Below are 19,255 nucleotides of genomic sequence, written 5' to 3'. Positions count from 1 at the left end.
GGGGTCAGCAAAGAGATTGGACTCTCTCTCTCTCTTCAATTTTCCTCTTCTTTTTAGTCTCTTTGAGTTCAGTGTATTTTGAATTGCATGGCAATAACTTACGGAAAAACTATTATTTAAACTGGCAGCATTATAGATTTTTTCTCAGTGTGCATGCCACACCAAATTCGACCGTTATTTTGTGTAGGATGAATACTGTAGATTTTTTAATATTGAGTTCAGCTAAATATACTCGATGCTGTATTTAAATTCATGTAAAAAACATTAAAATTTATTTTACGTTATTTTAGATGGCATTATTGAAATAAAAATGCATTTGTGTTATTCGGTTCATAAGAAAAAGAACATCATGACTCTAGTAGTTTTACAATAACCAATCACAGTATTTGAGCTAAAAATTCAAATAATATGTGTGCTGTGATTGGCTGTAAATCTAAACTGGACGCAAACGTCACGTCATACAAGTGGATAAAAATTTGTATGTATTATGAAGTTCAATAGTGCGTAATCTGTAAAACTACTTTTTAACTTTAAAACTTTGTTTTGTTGTGTAAATTAACTGTTATTTATATTAAAATACAATCCGGTTGATGTGTTTAGTGTCTGATAAGTGTTATTTATGAATAAAACAGTGAGATTAGTAGATGAAGTGTATAAGAAGTATCGTTTTTATGTATTTTAACAATGAGTTGTGCACAAAAGTTGAATTTTGACGGGTGCGAGCAGGACAATTCGTGGAGTTCGTCTACGGATTTAGAAAGCTCCGGCTGCAATATGTCGGACTCTTTGCATAACATTAACGACCTCTTAAGTCCTGTCAGACCAGTCGTCCAACCTAGGAGACTGGACTTCTCGATAAATGACAATCCTGAGACAGCAGCTGCCAGCACCTCACCGGTGGACAGTACAGGGTTTAGTCCACCTTATAAACGCGTCAAAGCTCTAAGGTAATATATTTCGTTAATCGAATTTGTTTACACATGATCTTTTCTTCAACACATAATATCTTTAGTACATACATTACCTACCATTTTACAGCTGTGTGTATGTGCCCATATTTAACCAGTTAGTCATCTATCTACCCATACTAAATACAAAACTAAAGTAGGTAAATACGTACCTATTCTAAATTTAATAAAATAACCACTCATAATAACTATATATTATGTAAACAACAACAATTTGAGTGAGAAAGTATATTCTAATACTGCTTGTTTACTACTATGAATTCAACTAAAATTGATTTATATACCTACATACTTATGAGACATTACAACCTAACAATGTATTTACCGTGTGACATTGGCAACCTATTTACTCTAGTCGTTGTCTCATTACTAAGGATAGTGGTTTTCATGAGCAGTTCCTATTCTATACACAAATAGGTATGTCCCTATTCCACAAGATCGAGTATTCTTGATCAGGTCAGCATTCAGGTACTCTTCTCCTAGTATCATTTATGCTGCCAATCAGGATCGGATCTCCGGGCTCGATTCAGACAGATGATTGAGAGTCTGTCTTTTATCCTTAGCTCTTTAATGATGGATCTTTGGAACGCCGCCTGGCAGTCTAGGGCTGGGATGGCGAACCTATAACATCATTGTCACTTACTGACATATGGACCAATTTGTAACATAATTTGTGACATCCGTAAACACTGACCTATTTTATCAGCGTCTGGATTACGTGATAACTCCAACACTATTTTTTACCGAGCGATACTGAGTGACATGTCTATCTCATTTCCATATCATCTGCTTGGCAACCTCTTATCACATTGCATACTCTTATCTGCTTTCTTATCCATTGGTTTCTTTACTGGTCTTTCGGCACTATGCCCAAAATGCACACAACAGGCTTTTATGTTTTACATGCATACCTGAGCACTGGTAACACATCAGTTGAACACTTTACGCTTAAGACACAACGGGTGGTCACCTTTGAATATGCTATTCAGGTGTCCAAATGCACTCCTTGCTCAGAGTAATATTATAAAGAGAGTGGCTATTGTTCGGCAAAATGAAGATGTGTTTCTTGCGTATAACGCACAGTAGAACCTCAATTTTATTATTATTATCTTAACTATGAAAGATTATACCATCATGTTGCTTCTCAGTACAGCTAACTGAAAATAATTACCACTAACTGTATATTTAACACAAAAACAATAAATTTCAGCAACACGTGCTCGCAGTTTTTAAATGAATGTAGTCATTCAAATCAATATTTACCGGCGACGTGTACAAAAAATATTTAATTCGGCCGTAGACATTCTATCTTACTCTAACGAATAATGCGGAGATACGAGCGTGCCTCACTCGCACTTATGTTTCGTTTTTGTTCAGGCCTTGACACCTTGTCAGTTTGGTTCTACAAGCAATGTTGTGTCTGTAAATAAAAAGATAATTGGAGCATGTACTTACTTTTAAATTAATTGAAATCATTACCTGATTCAATGAAAAAATTGGCAACTGCAATTTGGCCGTATTTGGACCAACATATAATTGTGAAAAACTGTTTTCGTCCATTAATTAACCAGGTTTATTGAAAGTGAGACATTACGATTTGACTTATGAATGTGTGGAGTTAAAAGTTTGTATTATAAACTGCAAATAAACAGATGAAAATCAGAAGACAACAACAAATGTCTCACAAAATTTTCAATGTATGGTTTTTGCACATCTTTCTTTCCTTGTGTATTGTGGATACATGGAAAGTAATTTCCCCTTGTTGGTAGAACAGCCGCGGATTGCAAACCAGCATGTCATTTATTCAATGTATATTTGGTTCAATGCCAGGGACTAAGTGGTTTAGGTGAATTCTTTGTAAAAAATATAATGTAAAAATAACGTCAATTCTGTTGATGCCCATATGCGTACAACGTAACTTACTTTTTTTACTTTTAAGAAAGTAGAAGTAGATGAACATTTTTAAAACCTGTTGCTCAACTTAAACCATTTTTTGTGTACAACCATATTATGTAGAGTAGGTCGGTTATCTACCAAGGTGTCAATTTGTAATGTTCACTCATGTAAGTAATTGAATTTGAATTTCAAACAACAAACTTCATTTACTTTATTTCGTTTATTCTACAGCAGATTCAGAGAGACTTGTATCTTCATTTACCTCATTGGTATTATGTTTGTTTTAGGTTGATCGACAGTCCTCGCACCCCTCGAACGTTAATGGGAACATGTTCCACTCCCGGATCACCGCCCCATGATTCTCATCAGCCGAGGACTAGATTTTTAGCACCTAGGTAAATAAACAGTCCTGTAATAAGATTTGTACTGTATTTTTGATTATTTTTAATCTGCAAATTAAAGTGGAAGTATGCAGTTAGAGCAGCCGATGTTGGCCATTAGTTTTGAGGATGAGGAGCTTTATTAATTAAATAGTGTTTAGTTTAAAGATGATACGAAGCATGTTTTTTTTATGCAGACGGAGCTTTCATAGTCATAGTTCATATTGCGTATAATATGCTTGTCTCTAGTAGGTAAAGCCTACAGGTGCATATGATTAATGATTGCTTTTATTTCCAGATTCCCTCCAAATGTCCCGCTCCACAGACAACATTTAGATCCCCCTCAGCAGCAGGGCAATTCGGGCTCCAGCCACTACCTTCATCCGCCAATCTTCATCCACGAGTCCAGCGCATTCATGAACCACGATGGCAACGACGTAGTTAACATCTCCGCTAACGGGTGTGACATCAGCCGCAGACCGCATCTGTATCCAGAAGCCAACATCAATCCTTTTACGCCTAACGGTAAATAATGCTATGAATACTGATATATTGATATCACTAATAATAACCCTGCCGAATTTCCTTTTTTAATAATGATAATTTTTTTCAAAAGCCTCTAATGAGGAATCAAAAGTTCGGCACTGTGAATGGTTTATAGAGTGAGGCACTCTTATCTGTGTATAGGACCCAATGGCAAACCTCTCAGGCTCCTAAATTCCCCGCGGATGTATAGTGGGCCGCAACCACTGAGCATATCATTGCACAAATAATATTTACGTCTTCCTTGGGGGACCAAGCTGATGAAAACACATTGTCATCGATCGGTGGTCTATCTATGCAGTTCTATCCTGAAACTGATATTTTTTGCAATGTGTAAATAGAACAATACATATTTTTCCGAAGGTGCTCCACGTAATGGGAATATAGAAGAAAAGTAGAAGATTAAATTTATAAACATAGAGACAGCAAACGGACACCATCAACAGCATTAGCAGCTTAGCTGAACTATCACAGTGTAACCTTTATCCTCTGTATAGTTATAATATGAAAGATGCTTTCTACGACACCAAATGTAATCACTCTTTTAGAAAACTTGGACATGTAAAAAGCATCCGAATAATTTGAATGTAAGTGTCGCAATTCAATAATGGAAAATGATTCATTATGTAGTATCTAATATTTACATGAGAATGTATGAATGCTTTTGATCGAAATTGATGATTCTATTTAATTAATACACAATAACCTTCTTCTTGATAGGAATGTTGCTGAATAAAAAGAAGCGTTCATTGTCAAAGACTTCAGTTTCGTCTCCAAACAACAACTCCATAAATCTATCCAACAGTCTTGACATGTCGGCTGACTCAGATATTCTGGAGCAGCCATGCAAGAAATTAAAGGTATTTTACTTTTTTAACCCTTTCAAAGCGTCAAGAATACCGCTTTAATACAATAGAGCGCGTCATGATTTCAAGTGTTGATAAATCACAATAAATGTCAGTCAAACATGTACAAATACAGTCATCAAAAATATTTTAAGTGTTCAACGGTGATTATGAATAGTCGTAATATTTTTAACGATCTTAAAAATAAACATTCGTGCCCTGATTATGATTAAGAATGACGAACAAGCCGCGTTATACAAAAAGCGTGTGACTTACGTTTCAGTCGCCATTTTGTTGACGTGTCGGCTCCGGACGAGTGCGTCGATGACAGAATGATGTTCAAAACTTCCAAGTTAATGCAAACGTAATCCCAGACCACTTAATAAATTATGAGAAATCCTTTTTTACACCCCACTTGATAATATTAATGGTTTATTTTGATAACATGACAAGACACTATTCACTAAACAGAACACATAATCCACATAGTTTCAAATGTTATTAATATATAAATTTCAACATCGTCTGATATGTAGGTAGGTCATTTTAGTATTTTTGAAACACTTACATATTTTAACAGTTCACCTTTTCATGGTATTCTCTAAAGCACGGATACACGCATAATGGCACGTTACACTCGGAACACATGTATCTGGAATATTTTTTGGTTTTCGGTTTTTTTTTTGTATTCGCACAAAGATGACAAACTCTGCAAGGATTTATCCGTTTATTTGCGGGAGGAATTATGTCCGGCATATGCTTTGTCATCGCTCTAGCTGATAAGCACAGTGGATGGTCGACGGGTTGCTGTACGCGGGATGTGGCTGGAACTTGATATTTTTCAAATATTTGCCTGATTACTTTTAACTGAAAATTAGCCAGACCTGTTTTTTTGCCTGTGATTGTACTAAACAGAATATATGAATTTAATAACACTTCTATCTCTAGCTACTAGTTTGATCAATGTAACTTTCGAATATTCTATTTAACAGTTTATACACCAAATAGTTTTTCAATCACTAAAAAACAATATAACATATTATATCGCAAATTCGTATCGCTACAAACGCGTCAGTCAAATGTCTTCGGCGCACATGCACTAAGAAGCGATAAGACACTATATACGCGGCAAGTTTGAATTGGCCCGATGACTGATATTTTTTTAATCCAAGACGCGCTCCCGAAAAATATTTATTTAAATTAGATAGAACAAAAGTTTAGGCTATCCATTGACAGATGTCAAGAGAAGGATGATTTCAGAATAAATTAAATCAATATTAGAATTTTTCGCGCCTGGCCGAAAGCAGTACTAGGCAAACGAAAATCGACATGACTTTAGTCAGCTGACGCGCGGATGACTTGCGCGTATAGGCTGACTAAAGTCAGTTGCCGCGTTAGAAAGGTTAATTATTTCGATTCACCCCTTCTCTGGAAAAGTAGCATTATTCAGTTTCTATGACAGAAAATAACGGTTAAACAAGACACGCCAGTTTAAAATGGATATGATGTGATTTGTGATGCTTGTCACCCACCACTCAAGTACTTTTAATTGCATCTGTTATCGAGATTAAAATAAATAATGATTGTTGGCTGGCGTGTTATTTGAACTGATTTATCAAAAACTATCTGTTCTAAATGGAGACGAAGATACTACACTGATAATGATATATTCGAAAAATCGAAAAAATAATGAATTTTACTTTCAGAATACTTATTTTTTAAAATTGCACCCTTTTTAAATCATGGGTTTCCTATATGTAATCATAATAATATTGTGAAAGTGGTGATCATAAAAGAAATATAAAAAATGATTCTAATGGATTTAAGTTTTGTAGTCTTCCATTTGAGTGGAATTATTCAGATAATCCAGATACAGGCAATAAATGTGCAAAAATCAAATCATTTTGATTTGATTTTTGCACATTTATTGAACTTAATTCATTTTGAGTATTTTAATTCAGCTAATAAGTTAACACAAGATAATTGATTCTGAGGCAGAGCATACTTACGGATCTACTATATCAACACAACCTATAAAGCATTTTCGTTTCTCACAGTCCCGTTGGTAAACTTTGATACAGGACAGCCAACCGTGTTTGTAAATTGTCTAAATAATGTTTAGCAGTTTATTTTTAGGTTAAAAGTAATGTGTAAGCAACGAGCACTTGCACTACATAAATTTACTTTATTATATATATATAATTAATTTTTTTATTATATATTTATATATATATATATTATTTCTCTTTATTATTATCTTTATTATATATATTACAATATATATAATTTACTCTATAAGGTAAACATATACTGAATGGCTTTATGTCCGTGTACCTAACTTATACACAAATGCATTCCATCTTACTCATCACTCCACTTCCAACGCATATTGTGGAGACTACACGCATGCGGACTTCATTCTCACTTGCACTTATGCTTGGATTTTGTCGAGGCCTTTAACAATGAATAATATCATTTCAGGAATCGAATATCCCCCGCTATCACAAGGAATTTGTAGAGTTGGAACTGATCGGCAGCGGAACGTTTGGCTCCGTCCACAAATGCATTCACCGCTTGGACGGGTGCACGTACGCCGTGAAGAGGTCCCTGCGGCCTGTCGCAGGCAGCGTCAACGAGAAGAATGCCATGAATGAGGTCTACGCGCATGCTGTACTCGAGAAACATCCGCATGTTGTTAGGTCAGTGGAAAAATATCTTACACTTTTTTACTTTCGCTTCAATGAAATAAATACGCTAAATTACTATAATAGAGCTTATTGTATTATAACACTTCCGATTCCAGATTGGTTGGTTTGGTTATTATGCCCACAATGGCCGATCGGATAATGTGTAGGCCTGTAATGTCATGTCTGCCGGGCTCGAATTCTGCGTCTGGTGAAAAAAAATGACATGTTAATTTTCAATGTGTGTTTGGACAGTATGGATCTAATAATTTGAGCAAGTAGCTAACATCCATTTCTCGTAAAACAAAAAAAACAGTTAAAAAAATATGTAATCTAGTTTTGACTATAGCTAGCATTTGAATGACATCTTGTTATCTTTTTTTTCTTAAGGTACTATTCAGCGTGGGCGGAAGACAATCACATGATAATTCAGAATGAGTATTGTGACGGGGGCTCACTGCAAGACGTCTTGGAGCAGACGGGTCCGCTTCCCGAGCAGCAGATTTTGCTACTCCTTTCCCACATCGCTTTAGGACTATCGTAAGTATACATTTTACACATTGGTTCTTTGAAAAGATTTTTGAGAAGGCGTAATTGAATATATATTTTATGAAATGATGCTCGTTTAGAAATGGTTTATATCCTAAGAGTTGGCTTGGTCACTTAAATTATTCAGTCTGCACATGACCATTAGACATTATCACTAATAGCAGGAAGTCCAGGAAGTCATTCGCGGCGAATTGGTCATGGTATCATGGTTGGGTGTAGTACACCTGTCAGTACCGCAAAGAAGGGATGCTTGGAGAATAGGGAGTGTAGCTGACCACCAGAGTTGCATCTTTGCATTTTTCTTTCCAGATCTAACATTTTTCAATAGGCGTCGTCTCGCTTGAAAAATTTGCATCTGGCGTATGGCGTTTAATTTAGCGTCTTTCAACATCGCTAATAGTTTAAAACTTCTCATAATAAAGCTAGAATATGTAGCAGTCATACCACTCAGCACTAAATGAGTGACACACTTTAATATATATGTTTTGTTGTCAAAACAAAATATACTCAATAAAGCAATGATGATTGTCAGCATTTTCTCAATCATAACTAGATTGTACCTTTTTACAACTACACCCAGAAGGTGACTTTATGTGTTCCTGGGTTAACTTGCCAAAAGAAAAACTGATTTTGATTTTTAAGTTAATATGTATGTAGCACCAATCAGAGAACGACCTTGTAAACAGCGTGAACCGGAAGAAAACATATTAAGTTAATTTGTTTGTGTGATCAATTTTGCAGTTACATCCATTCGAAATTGCTGGTGCACATGGACATAAAACCGGGCAACATTTTCCTGTCAACGGAGCACACTCGCTCCTCCACGGGTTCTGTGGAGGATGCGTCCGCCGTCTACGACTCGGCCGATGATGGCTTCGATGAATCCCTGCCCAACCCTTCACGAGTCAACTATAAAATAGGTAATACTATTGAACTCGTTCAAAATTATTGTAATTTTGAAGAATGAATCAATTTAAAGATTGATTTGATTTATGCTAGGATTTTGATTCAGTGTCAGCATACTTTTAATGTGTAAACGTTGTGTCTTTATTTGATATATTCATTTCAATTACTGCTAAGATGCTTTGAAAGTGTCACTGAAAAATGCATATCCGATTATTGTGATATGCATCGATGCGCTTTCAAAATTGGCTGTTTTTTTTTTTGCAAAATTATGTATGAAATGTAGATTCTAACAAACACAGCTGGTCTTGAACAATGTTTCGATTTGGCTAAAAACGATTTATTGTTATGAATGTTAAAAAAAAAGAATATCATGCCCTAATAAAGAACTATGCAATAAACTTGCTTATTGCTGTTCCATGTCAATATTATTTTTTTTTATTAAGGTGAAGCATTTTTCTCTCTTTTTACGATGAAATGTGACTTCAACGCCATCTAAAGGCGTCTTACCATGAATTTCTAAAAATTATTACTAAAAACTTTGGTCGATCGCAACCAGACGGCAATAAAATCTAAAATAAAATATTGAGTGTCGCCACATATTAAAAATCATAAGCTTGATAAAAATGCATTTACATTTATTATATATTTACTTACCTATGTAAAAATATTTACAATTAATATTTACCCCATAAAATATTTACAATTAATATTAACCCCATAAAATATTTACAATTCTGACATGTCTATTTGATTTGATTTAAAGTGTTTATGATTTTTTCATTTTGTTTACTGTAGTTTTTTTACACTGGCAATAAAGGGTAACCTGTCCAGTCAATGAACCAGATTTTTTTACGTTGTCAATACTAATATAAATATTTTTCTACAGTAAAGTTTATTTATAGTAGTAAATGAACATTTAAGTTCAAATGTTTATAAGATTGAGTTTAATCCTGAGCAATTGACAATTACATCGAATTTCTAGAGGTGGAATAAAAAAAGGAAATTAAATGAATAGCAAAACAAATGCCATTCGAAATATTATTAAACAAAATAAGGAATATACAGTCGTACTTGGTTATTACGAGGAAGGTTGGACCGGCTGAATTTGCTCGTTATAAGCGGTACTCGTTATATCAGAGAATAGGTATTTTTATTGTCGGCGAAAACAACAATTAGACACTTAACACATTTTGCGCGGGCCTCAGTACAAAGGCACAGGTACACGCAGTGGGCGAAAACCAGCGGAAATTGAAATAAAATCGAATTTTACAAAAATCGCTCTATCTTCCAAACTATCAGTTATTTTTTAATGAAATTTGGAATTCACACTCACCATATATTGCTCCTCAGTGCTGTGTTGACAAATTGTTTAAAATAACATAAGTACATGGTGCTAATCACATATCTACAGGAAGGTTTCGTAAAAAATATTCCATTCACTATAAAAAAATTCCCGCACAAAAATTATTATTCTAATATTTGGATAAAGTATGATATTTATGAAAACACTCACCCCTGTGTAGGGGGACGTCACAAAATGTACACATATAACTAGTTAAACTTTTCTTTTTGTGCACCGAACACACTCGACACTGTCTTTGTGGGTATTTTTTTTTACCATCTGTAACAATTTTTATCATTCGATGCTTCTTCATATCGAGTGATAACCTACCAGGATGATCACTTTTACCCACTCTTCTTGGTAATCGTGATGTAGATGGCCCCGCTTCTTCCAAAATTGCGTCGGTTTCAACGATATGGTCGGCTATCCAAAATTTGCTTATACTACGCAAAAACTGTTTGTAAGTTAGCCTTTTGGTCGGATTTAATACTTTATAAACTTTAAAAGAATTAAAAAAAGCACAATTTAACAAATACATGACAACTCTCTTTGTCCATTTTTTTTTTCTTCGTATGATCGAGTAGTAAGAGAGATACTGATCCGCACGGTCAACCCCTTTCATATATTTATTGTATTCTATAACACATAGCGGTTTCCATATATGTAGTCTCGTATTCCAATCGATGTTGTGACTCTCTAAAATGGTAGATGGATGTATTGTTGAAATCATTCGAACATCTCTCTTTGATTTCCAGAGTTGTAACAATACATCCTTTCGCCGACGGAACATACTCTGTCCTGCACTAAGATTGACGTGTTTAAAACATTCTGGGAAGCCTCGGTTTATTCGCATTGTTCCACACGTCCTAATTTTATTTTCTAAAAGTGCTTCACTAGTTTTTACACTATTATAATAATTATCCATATAGACATGATGCCACAAATTTAAATACGGACCAAGAAGCTATTGGATGGTGTCTAATAGTGGTCTTCCTTGGCCACTGTAAATGATCAGATTACAGATGTATCCCGTAGTGGCTTCACTGACCATGCGCACTAGGATACCGTATTTTATTATCTTAGATGCGTTATAGACTTTAAATACAAGTCTTCCCCGTCAGGGTATAATACCTTCATCTAAAGAAAGTTCCCTTTGAGGCTTATAAACCGAAGAAAACCTCGGTATTAGGTATGTCATAATTGGCCTAATCTTTTCGAGGCGATCGCTGGAATCCGTAATGATATCGTTATTTGAAAAGTGCCACGATTGCCAAATTTGTCTAAAACGATCACGACTCATTGTTTTAGAATATATTGGTATTTCTATACTCGGATCAGTAGACCAATAATCATCTCTTGTGTCTTTTCGAACTTGTCCCATAAGCAAAATTAGTCCGAGGAATTTTTTCATCTCACCAAGATTTACAGGCTTCCATCTGATAGATTTCTTAATTTTCTAGATTCGGGATTCATTTTGTGTGCGGTATCGATTGCTTTCTTCTACCATCATGCTAAGTAAATCGTCTCCAATAAATAAACTAACTATATCCATCACATTTTCAGAATTGTTTGGTGCGACGCAAACACCAACGTTACCTAAAAATGGTTCAATATGCGGTGGGTTGTCTATTTCAGACCATTCCATGACTTCCTCTTCCTCCACTTCACTGTCTTCAGAATCACTGATTTGTAACGGTATCACTGGTACCCTTCTCGTGCGAGGAAACTCTTCACTATCGCTGTCGCTATCACTGTCGCTGCCTAATTTTGGCAAATCTTCACCAAAATAGGCAGACAAATTGTCTGCAAATATTTCGTCATCGCTTTCATAATTGTCTGAAGCCATTTTTTAAAGATTAAATAAAATATCGATTACTTAAATATATTTCACTTGTAAAAACACACCCGTTCTATAGCGCCGTATTTCAAGACTGAAAATTCAATACTGATATTCAATATAGATCGTAGTAGATTACAGACATCTAAATAACATTGGTTTCCACTCATGTTATAATTTATTGCTCCGCTCGCATACCAGCGTTATCGCACCGCACAATATCACTTACAACAAGTGCGAAGAATGCATTCCGTCGATCACAAATTGTCGTCTTTTCACTCGCTCACAAAGGCTAATATATAGTATGAAAAGGAGGCATAGTATTTATCACACATAAAAATATATATATAATCGCATTCACAGTACAGCGAACAAACCATGTTTAAAGAATACATCGATATTTCACAAAATGTTGTCTTCCTGCTCACCCATCAAAAAATAAACAAGTGTAAAAAGAAGACGCATATAGTTTTAGCATTCTTATCGTCTACAGAAATATAGTTCGCTGATTTATTGACTCTAAACAAATTTCCTTATTACGCACAAGCTCTCATATGGGCTGCGCAAGAGTGTGTGTGTAAGTAAACGAATCGACGGTAAATTATTTTTTTTTGTAGATGTGTGTGTAGTTTGAAACATTTTCAAGCCGTTGACATAAAATATTCGTATGCAATAATCGGGTATAAATACCTTTCCCGCACTTCAAGTGGAGCCGGCGTAAAAGGTATTTCTACCCGTCCCGCCGTCGAACACCGGTACGGCGCGCGGGTAGAAATACCCTTCCCGCTCAAAATGTGTTAACTAGTGTCATAAACGTAATCCGTCCCCGGCGGCATCTTGTCCGATCGGATTTTATTGCTTAGGGTCGAAATGTTTTTAAACGATCAACACATTAACAGTATTTTAGCTCGGTATATCCGATAAGTTTCTCGTTATAACAGTGAAAAAAATGTAAGGAGAAAATCATATACCAAATGTCAACGATTGTTTCCTCATTACATCCGAGATCTCGCTATGTCCGAGATTGTAATAACCGAGTTCGACTGTAGTTATAATAATTATGACATAGTCGATATATAGACATCCCAATTCGTTTCGTTTCAACCATGTCCGATCCTAATGGGATCATATGGGCCTCCAGAGAGTAGAAGGTTTGTATTAACTAACTAACTATATCCGAGATAAAAATCAAGTAAGACACGCAACGAATTGAATAAAAAAGAAGTTGGAAGCAAGAAAAAACGTAAATAAACATGGGAACAAATCTTGATAAGCAAACCCAAGGACAAAATAAGTGACAAATTTAAAAAAAATTGTAAAACATAAGAAAAAAATTTAGAATTTGAGGTAAGTGCACCACTGATTACATAATATTCTAAGAAAAAGACAGAACGTTATTTCTTTGAAAAAATTTAATGTTGATTTTTACGAAAATGCAAGATAAAATAAAAGATAGTTATATTTATTTTACCTATGTTATTGTAAGTGAAATGGATTTGGAGATATAAAAAGAAACCTTTTTGGCCCAGTGGTTTCTAGGTGTGGACTTTTGTAATTCCCTGAAGATCTCGAATAAATAATTAAAAATCATCAACACCTATACCATATTCCTAGGTATCTACTATGATTGAAAAGTAGATCTTAATTTTTTGTGTTTATGATTGCTTCGTAAAAAAAACAATATTTACGGCTTTATGATGTGGCAGATAAATGAGCAACTAAATAGTGATCCAAATATTATGAAAAGTTCAACTATCAAAGCAAAGCATCACGGCATAAAATTAGTAATACTACGGTTATACACAATTTATTGTACCTACCTATTGTTATAATTTTCTTAGTTAATTTAATCGTTGTTTTAATTTAATTTATTTGAATTCAAATTCATCTCTTATGTGTTCATTCACTGAATTGTTTACGCTAGCGTAGCCCTAGCATAGCGTATATTCTTTACTATTTTCAGCATACTAAATTATCAACCTCCACTTTTTGATAGGACGACAGACAGTTATAATAGGCACGTAGATAATAATTTTAAGGCCGTAGACAGGAATGAACGTTCAATGGCCCAAATATAGTACAATAGTATGTATGTAATTAAAGTTAGGGTACAAGTCGGTTATCCTGGATACAGTGGCAAACACATTTTGAAAATAACCGATATACTAGATTATTTGTTAGGATTACCTAACCTAACCTAATCTAACTTAATCTAACCTAAACTAACCCAAACTACAAATAATCCAGTATATCGGCTATTTTCAAAATGTGTTTGCCGCTGAATCCAGGATAAACATATAGAACAAAAGTTAGTGAAGTGGAGGTTTGTCGAGGCTGTTTTGATCGGGTTAATTTGTCTTTAAATAATATTGTGACTAGAAATTTTAACAATTCTTATTATTTTTAACATTGTATATTGTTCATAATTTTCGCGACTACCACGTGAATAGACGATTTTTTTTACTTATAACATTTTAAACACTTAACATAAATAGGGATAAATTGTACAGTCACTGACAAAAATTAAATTTGATGTGTGTCAGAAGTATCTTAGGCATTTTCGCTCGTATGCTTTCTTTATATTATTATGAAACTATATTTATTTTAAAATCGCTTTATAAAAGGTAGGTACGTTAAAACAGTAATAAATATCTGAAATAATTACACAACACTATTTCATAAAGTGGAGGTTGATATATGTAGTCCATTGACATATGCTCCAATATCGCAAACAAAATATTATTGACAGCAGAATTAACAGAGTGCTTGTCTTCGTACCTGCCGAACCTTTATTTTCAATGTATGTGTGTGTGTGTGTATTTTTTAATCTATGCAAGTATTGTTTCAAAAATGGTTCGATTTATTTCCGTGTTAGCAGCACATGTCGATCAAGTCTTGTCAAATATTCATTTTATTTACAATCGATTCGTTAATATACAAAAATACAAGATTAAATTTAAATAACTGGCCTAAAAATTAATAAATAATATTTTTAATAGAAACGCTAAGCGTTTTTTGTAATTTTCTGCGTTTAAACCGAGATTTTTCGATTTTAATTACATGCTTTCTAACCTCTAAATCGATGTTTTTTAAATTTGAAAAAAAAGATATAAGGATATAATAAATTCCAATTTCCGTTTAGTGTTTCCCTAGGTAATAGATTTTCGTACATTTTTATCGTAATTTTGATAATAAAACTTACATAATTCATTCTTGCCACCATAAACGTACCAAATTTGACACATATTTTTGGAATACAGAACTCCACGATACTTTTTAATTTTTTATTTTATTTTTCTCATTACTTTTGAATATATATTTACCGATTAATAAACTTTTCTAGCTATTTTTCGATAACAACTTTATCTAGAGACATCACCTTAAATATGACTTATTTGCTGCATGCGTATTTGTTGCTATCACTATTAATTCGCGCGATTACGTCACAACCCTGTAACTTGAATCAAATTATTCTTGACTCCCCTCACCAAAAGAAATAAATCGTGCGACTCATTTCATTCTATGTCTATCAGTGTCATTAAAACCGCACATGACTGCTAATTGCTCGCTAGTCACAAGTAGGAGAGTTCTATGTATAGTACTCAGGACATCTATGAAGTTTAAATATGGCACATTCATCCTTCTGTTAAGCGCCGGCTAGACGCTCATGCTTTACGACAAGCTTACCTGCGCAAACCGGTTTGCATCGGGAAACCCGTGCATATGGATGAGAAAACGGAAGCGCGCGCAAACCGAAAAGCTCTGTAAAAGTTTATACCACGCAGGCAAGTCGCTACCGTCTGGCCGGCGCCTCAGAATGACATACACATTTGTCTATTTACCTTTTACTCTTGCTTATATCTTGCTTTATAGAATTTTTTACACATTCAGCATTGACAAAAATTTTGAAAGAAACAACGAAAAAGTTTCACTAAATATGCCATTTGTCCTTTTGCCGAAACAGGAACGATATATTATAATGATAAAAATTTGTTGCAGGTGACCTGGGCCATGTGACTTGCATATCAGCACCCCAGTTGGAAGAAGGCGACTGCCGTTATCTGTCCAACGAAGTTCTGCAGGAAGACTTCAGCAACCTCACCAGAGCTGATATATTTGCATTAGGTAACATTTTGACTCTCACTTGTATTCTCCTGATATCACACTAACATTTATTTGTTACGACCGCAGATTTTTCAAATTTTAAACATTGTAATGATTGCACTCGCGGGAAACATTTAATCTTTTTCTAATCACGTGTTTGTTTTATGTAGGATTAACAATATACGAGGCGGGAGGCGGTGGTCCTCTGCCAAAGAACGGTCCCGAATGGCACAGGATCCGCAACGGAAACATCCAAGACCTGTCCCAATGCAGTCGGGAGCTCAACGATCTTATCAAAGTATGTCTTTTTTTACTTGCCAGCAATATTTTAATCATTGTTTACATATTTGGCTGCATTGATATTGAGTCGACAAAAACACCAACAAAGTTGCATATACTCCCACACACAAAGACCAGATATAATCCATGAGTTGAAATGTCAAACTCAACGATCAAAATATTCAATCCGGATAAATGTCGTACATCAGACAAAAAAATCAGTGACTATCAATGCCTTATCATTAAGAAAATAAGAAATAAGCGAAAATATAGAGTACATTCATCAATTACAAACACACCAATGCAGTTTTTCAGAAAAGATAATATAAAAATATGTAATGTGTCATGATTTATTCAATTTTTGATTGATCTTATAGAAATATATGAGCATTGAATAATTAATTATTGTTACCATGGTCTGTAATTTTGTTGAATAATTGCAGCGTATGACAGACCCTGACCCGAAAAAGCGGCCGTCGGCAGACCAGATTGCCCGCGATCCTCTCCTCTGCCCCAGCGGCTGGTCCAACGTAACAGAGCTCAGGCGAGAGTTGGAAGCCTCCAAAATTAAAACAGAACTCCTTTCCAGGCAGCTCCAGGAACTTACCAAGTGAGTATTTCGTTGGAACGGACTCGAGATTTAATCTCAATAATATACAACTACAATTGAGTTGAAATCAACAGTGAGCTAATGGATTTTGTCAATTCCAGGTACATGAGGTCGGTGGCCCACATGAACAATAACAAAGACCCCCTTCATGGGTGCATGGACAAGCGAACCTTCAAAGCCAAGTCCCGCCCGCACACCCGCTCCTCTCCCAAGGGGACGTGCATGATGGGCGCGGCCCTCGGGAGGTCCTCGCCCAAACACCAACAGCAGACCGGCGGAGACTGTCAGCGGCCCATGGCCAACAGGCGGCAGACCCGCTCGCATAAGTTCGCCAGGTCCAATAGCAATGTTCACTTTTGAATAACAACCAGACGATCGAGATTTATTTTTCAGAAATTTAGATGGTTAGGTGAAAGAAAAGTGAGACAAGTCTGAAAAATGATCATTTGATTTAAATATGCTAAATCAGTCGTAATGGAAGAAAAGATACGCGTCGAATCGGTGTCGCTGAATTAGTAAAACTTCAATGATACATAAAAGTTCTCCTGAACTCGATATTCATTTTGCAATCCTGAAAAGTAGTGATTAAATAAAATAGACTTATCTCCCTTTTCCTTTTGCCACACAATTATCTTCCATTATTGTAAAATTTCATTGCACCCGGTTATATAATTATGACGACCACCTGTTTATTGTTAAAATAATATTTAATTATTCAATGAGTTAAAGATGTAATTGGATTTTTTTTCAGAAAATTATTGATTACATATCAGTATACCATAATTTTGTTCACTGTAAAAGGACATTAATTTATTATAACTCATTTCTGTTGGCTTTATGTAGTAGTAATAGAGATTTAAAAAAAAAAATTAAGTAACCACATGCAAAATCAATCCATCTAGACTTTTATAAAACCGAATAAATATTAGAATTGTTACATTTGATTTTTCTGTCATCTGAATATCCAATGCTCGTCAATATATGAATGGTTTCTAGCCATCCCAAATGTTTATTATAGTATATAAAATCCCACACATTAACAATAAATTTTATAAATAAAGGTATATTAATAAATTTGATAAAACTATTATATAGTATAATCATGCAGCGTCGTTAATATCACTAACGGATCAGTTATATATATATAAAAAAAAGTATAAAACAAAAAAAAAATATATATAAATAAAACAATAAAAACAGTTTACTACCATTTTCTAACACAATTATTTTACAGTAGGCAGTATTGGTAGTCGCTTAAATTTATTATCGTGATTGTATGATTGTTCTGAACAGTTTTATAGTGCAGGTAAAAAGACACCTGCAGAATTACTCCTACATTCATCTTCCTTGCGCTACAACCCTATGTGGGTCTCAGCCTCTCACAGTAACTGTCTCTATCAGAGTTTGTCCAATGCCATTTCCCTTTAGTTTGGATGCCCGAGGTCTTCAAATTGAACTTGACACTATCGATAGGGGCTTCATTTGTGTTCCGGCTTTCCGTTTACTACATTTGAGAACCCTGTTTATCATACTTACATGTTGTAGTATAAAATCACAATACATAAATAAATTGTTATCGTCAATTTTCATCAAATGAATGGAAATGATCAACAAACTCTTCTCAAACTTTGGGTTCTCCTTATTATGTTTAATACTAAACGATATAGTTATTTTCATTGATTGACCATTATGAACTTGGAATACTAAAACAGTTATAATAATATACTACATATACCCACTTCCGAGCAGATTAATAATAAAATGGAAATTCAAAACTTTTTTAAAACACTGCTTAAAACAATATGATGATCCGACATCCCTTGATAACGTATGGTGGGTACTTTTCCCGTATTCTGTGCAAGTCTCATTCAATTCACCCCGGCATTTCTTAGTGAAACCGTCCTGCCAGTTAATCTACAGCAATCTGGGTTGTTATCCAATAGACTTCTCGGTGACTGTCTCATCCATCCGTGGAACATCGCTCATTCTTTGCAGCACAGAATAGATAATAAATAGAATTCCGATAGGCAATATTCAATACACTACATTTTGATGCAGGGTTTTGAATGTGAGTGTCCTACGAAAATGAAACACGCATTATGCACGTGCAATAGTGTGTGTAATACACCAATATTAAATGAACGTCAATGCATAAACCGAGCGCAGTTGTCAGTATTCGACGTATGACGTATTCTTGACACGTGTTTTAGTTTATCCCGGATTATTCTTTACTCGAGATCGGTTACCTGCTACTCCTTACCCATTAGGTATTTCAGTAACCATTATTTCCGAGTTCCCTGCTTTGCAGTCTT

At 34.8% G+C, this 19,255-nt stretch overlaps 1 protein-coding gene across 1 annotated transcript; it reads left to right on the top strand.

The window, feature by feature from the left end:
- Positions 1–478: 478 nt before the first annotated feature.
- On the top strand, positions 479–18,089 carry LOC147065080 (wee1-like protein kinase 2). Its single transcript, XM_085956273.1, has 11 exons — positions 479–947; positions 3,152–3,259; positions 3,543–3,769; positions 4,508–4,647; positions 7,114–7,331; positions 7,707–7,856; positions 8,607–8,785; positions 15,950–16,075; positions 16,225–16,352; positions 16,777–16,943; positions 17,045–18,089. Exons 1-11 carry the CDS (start codon positions 685–687, stop codon positions 17,301–17,303), a joined length of 1,965 nt encoding a protein of 654 aa, XP_085812399.1. The 5' UTR covers positions 479–684; the 3' UTR covers positions 17,304–18,089.
- Positions 18,090–19,255: the final 1,166 nt, after the last annotated feature.

The sequence above is a fragment of the Rhyacophila brunnea genome, unplaced genomic scaffold, assembly GCF_057557595.1.
Source record: "Rhyacophila brunnea isolate RB1 unplaced genomic scaffold, BYU_Rbru_1.0 scaffold_6, whole genome shotgun sequence".
Taxonomy (NCBI): domain Eukaryota; kingdom Metazoa; phylum Arthropoda; class Insecta; order Trichoptera; family Rhyacophilidae; genus Rhyacophila; species Rhyacophila brunnea.
The sequence above is the reverse complement of the archived record's forward strand: the minus strand, read 5'-3'. Positions and strand labels throughout refer to the sequence as shown.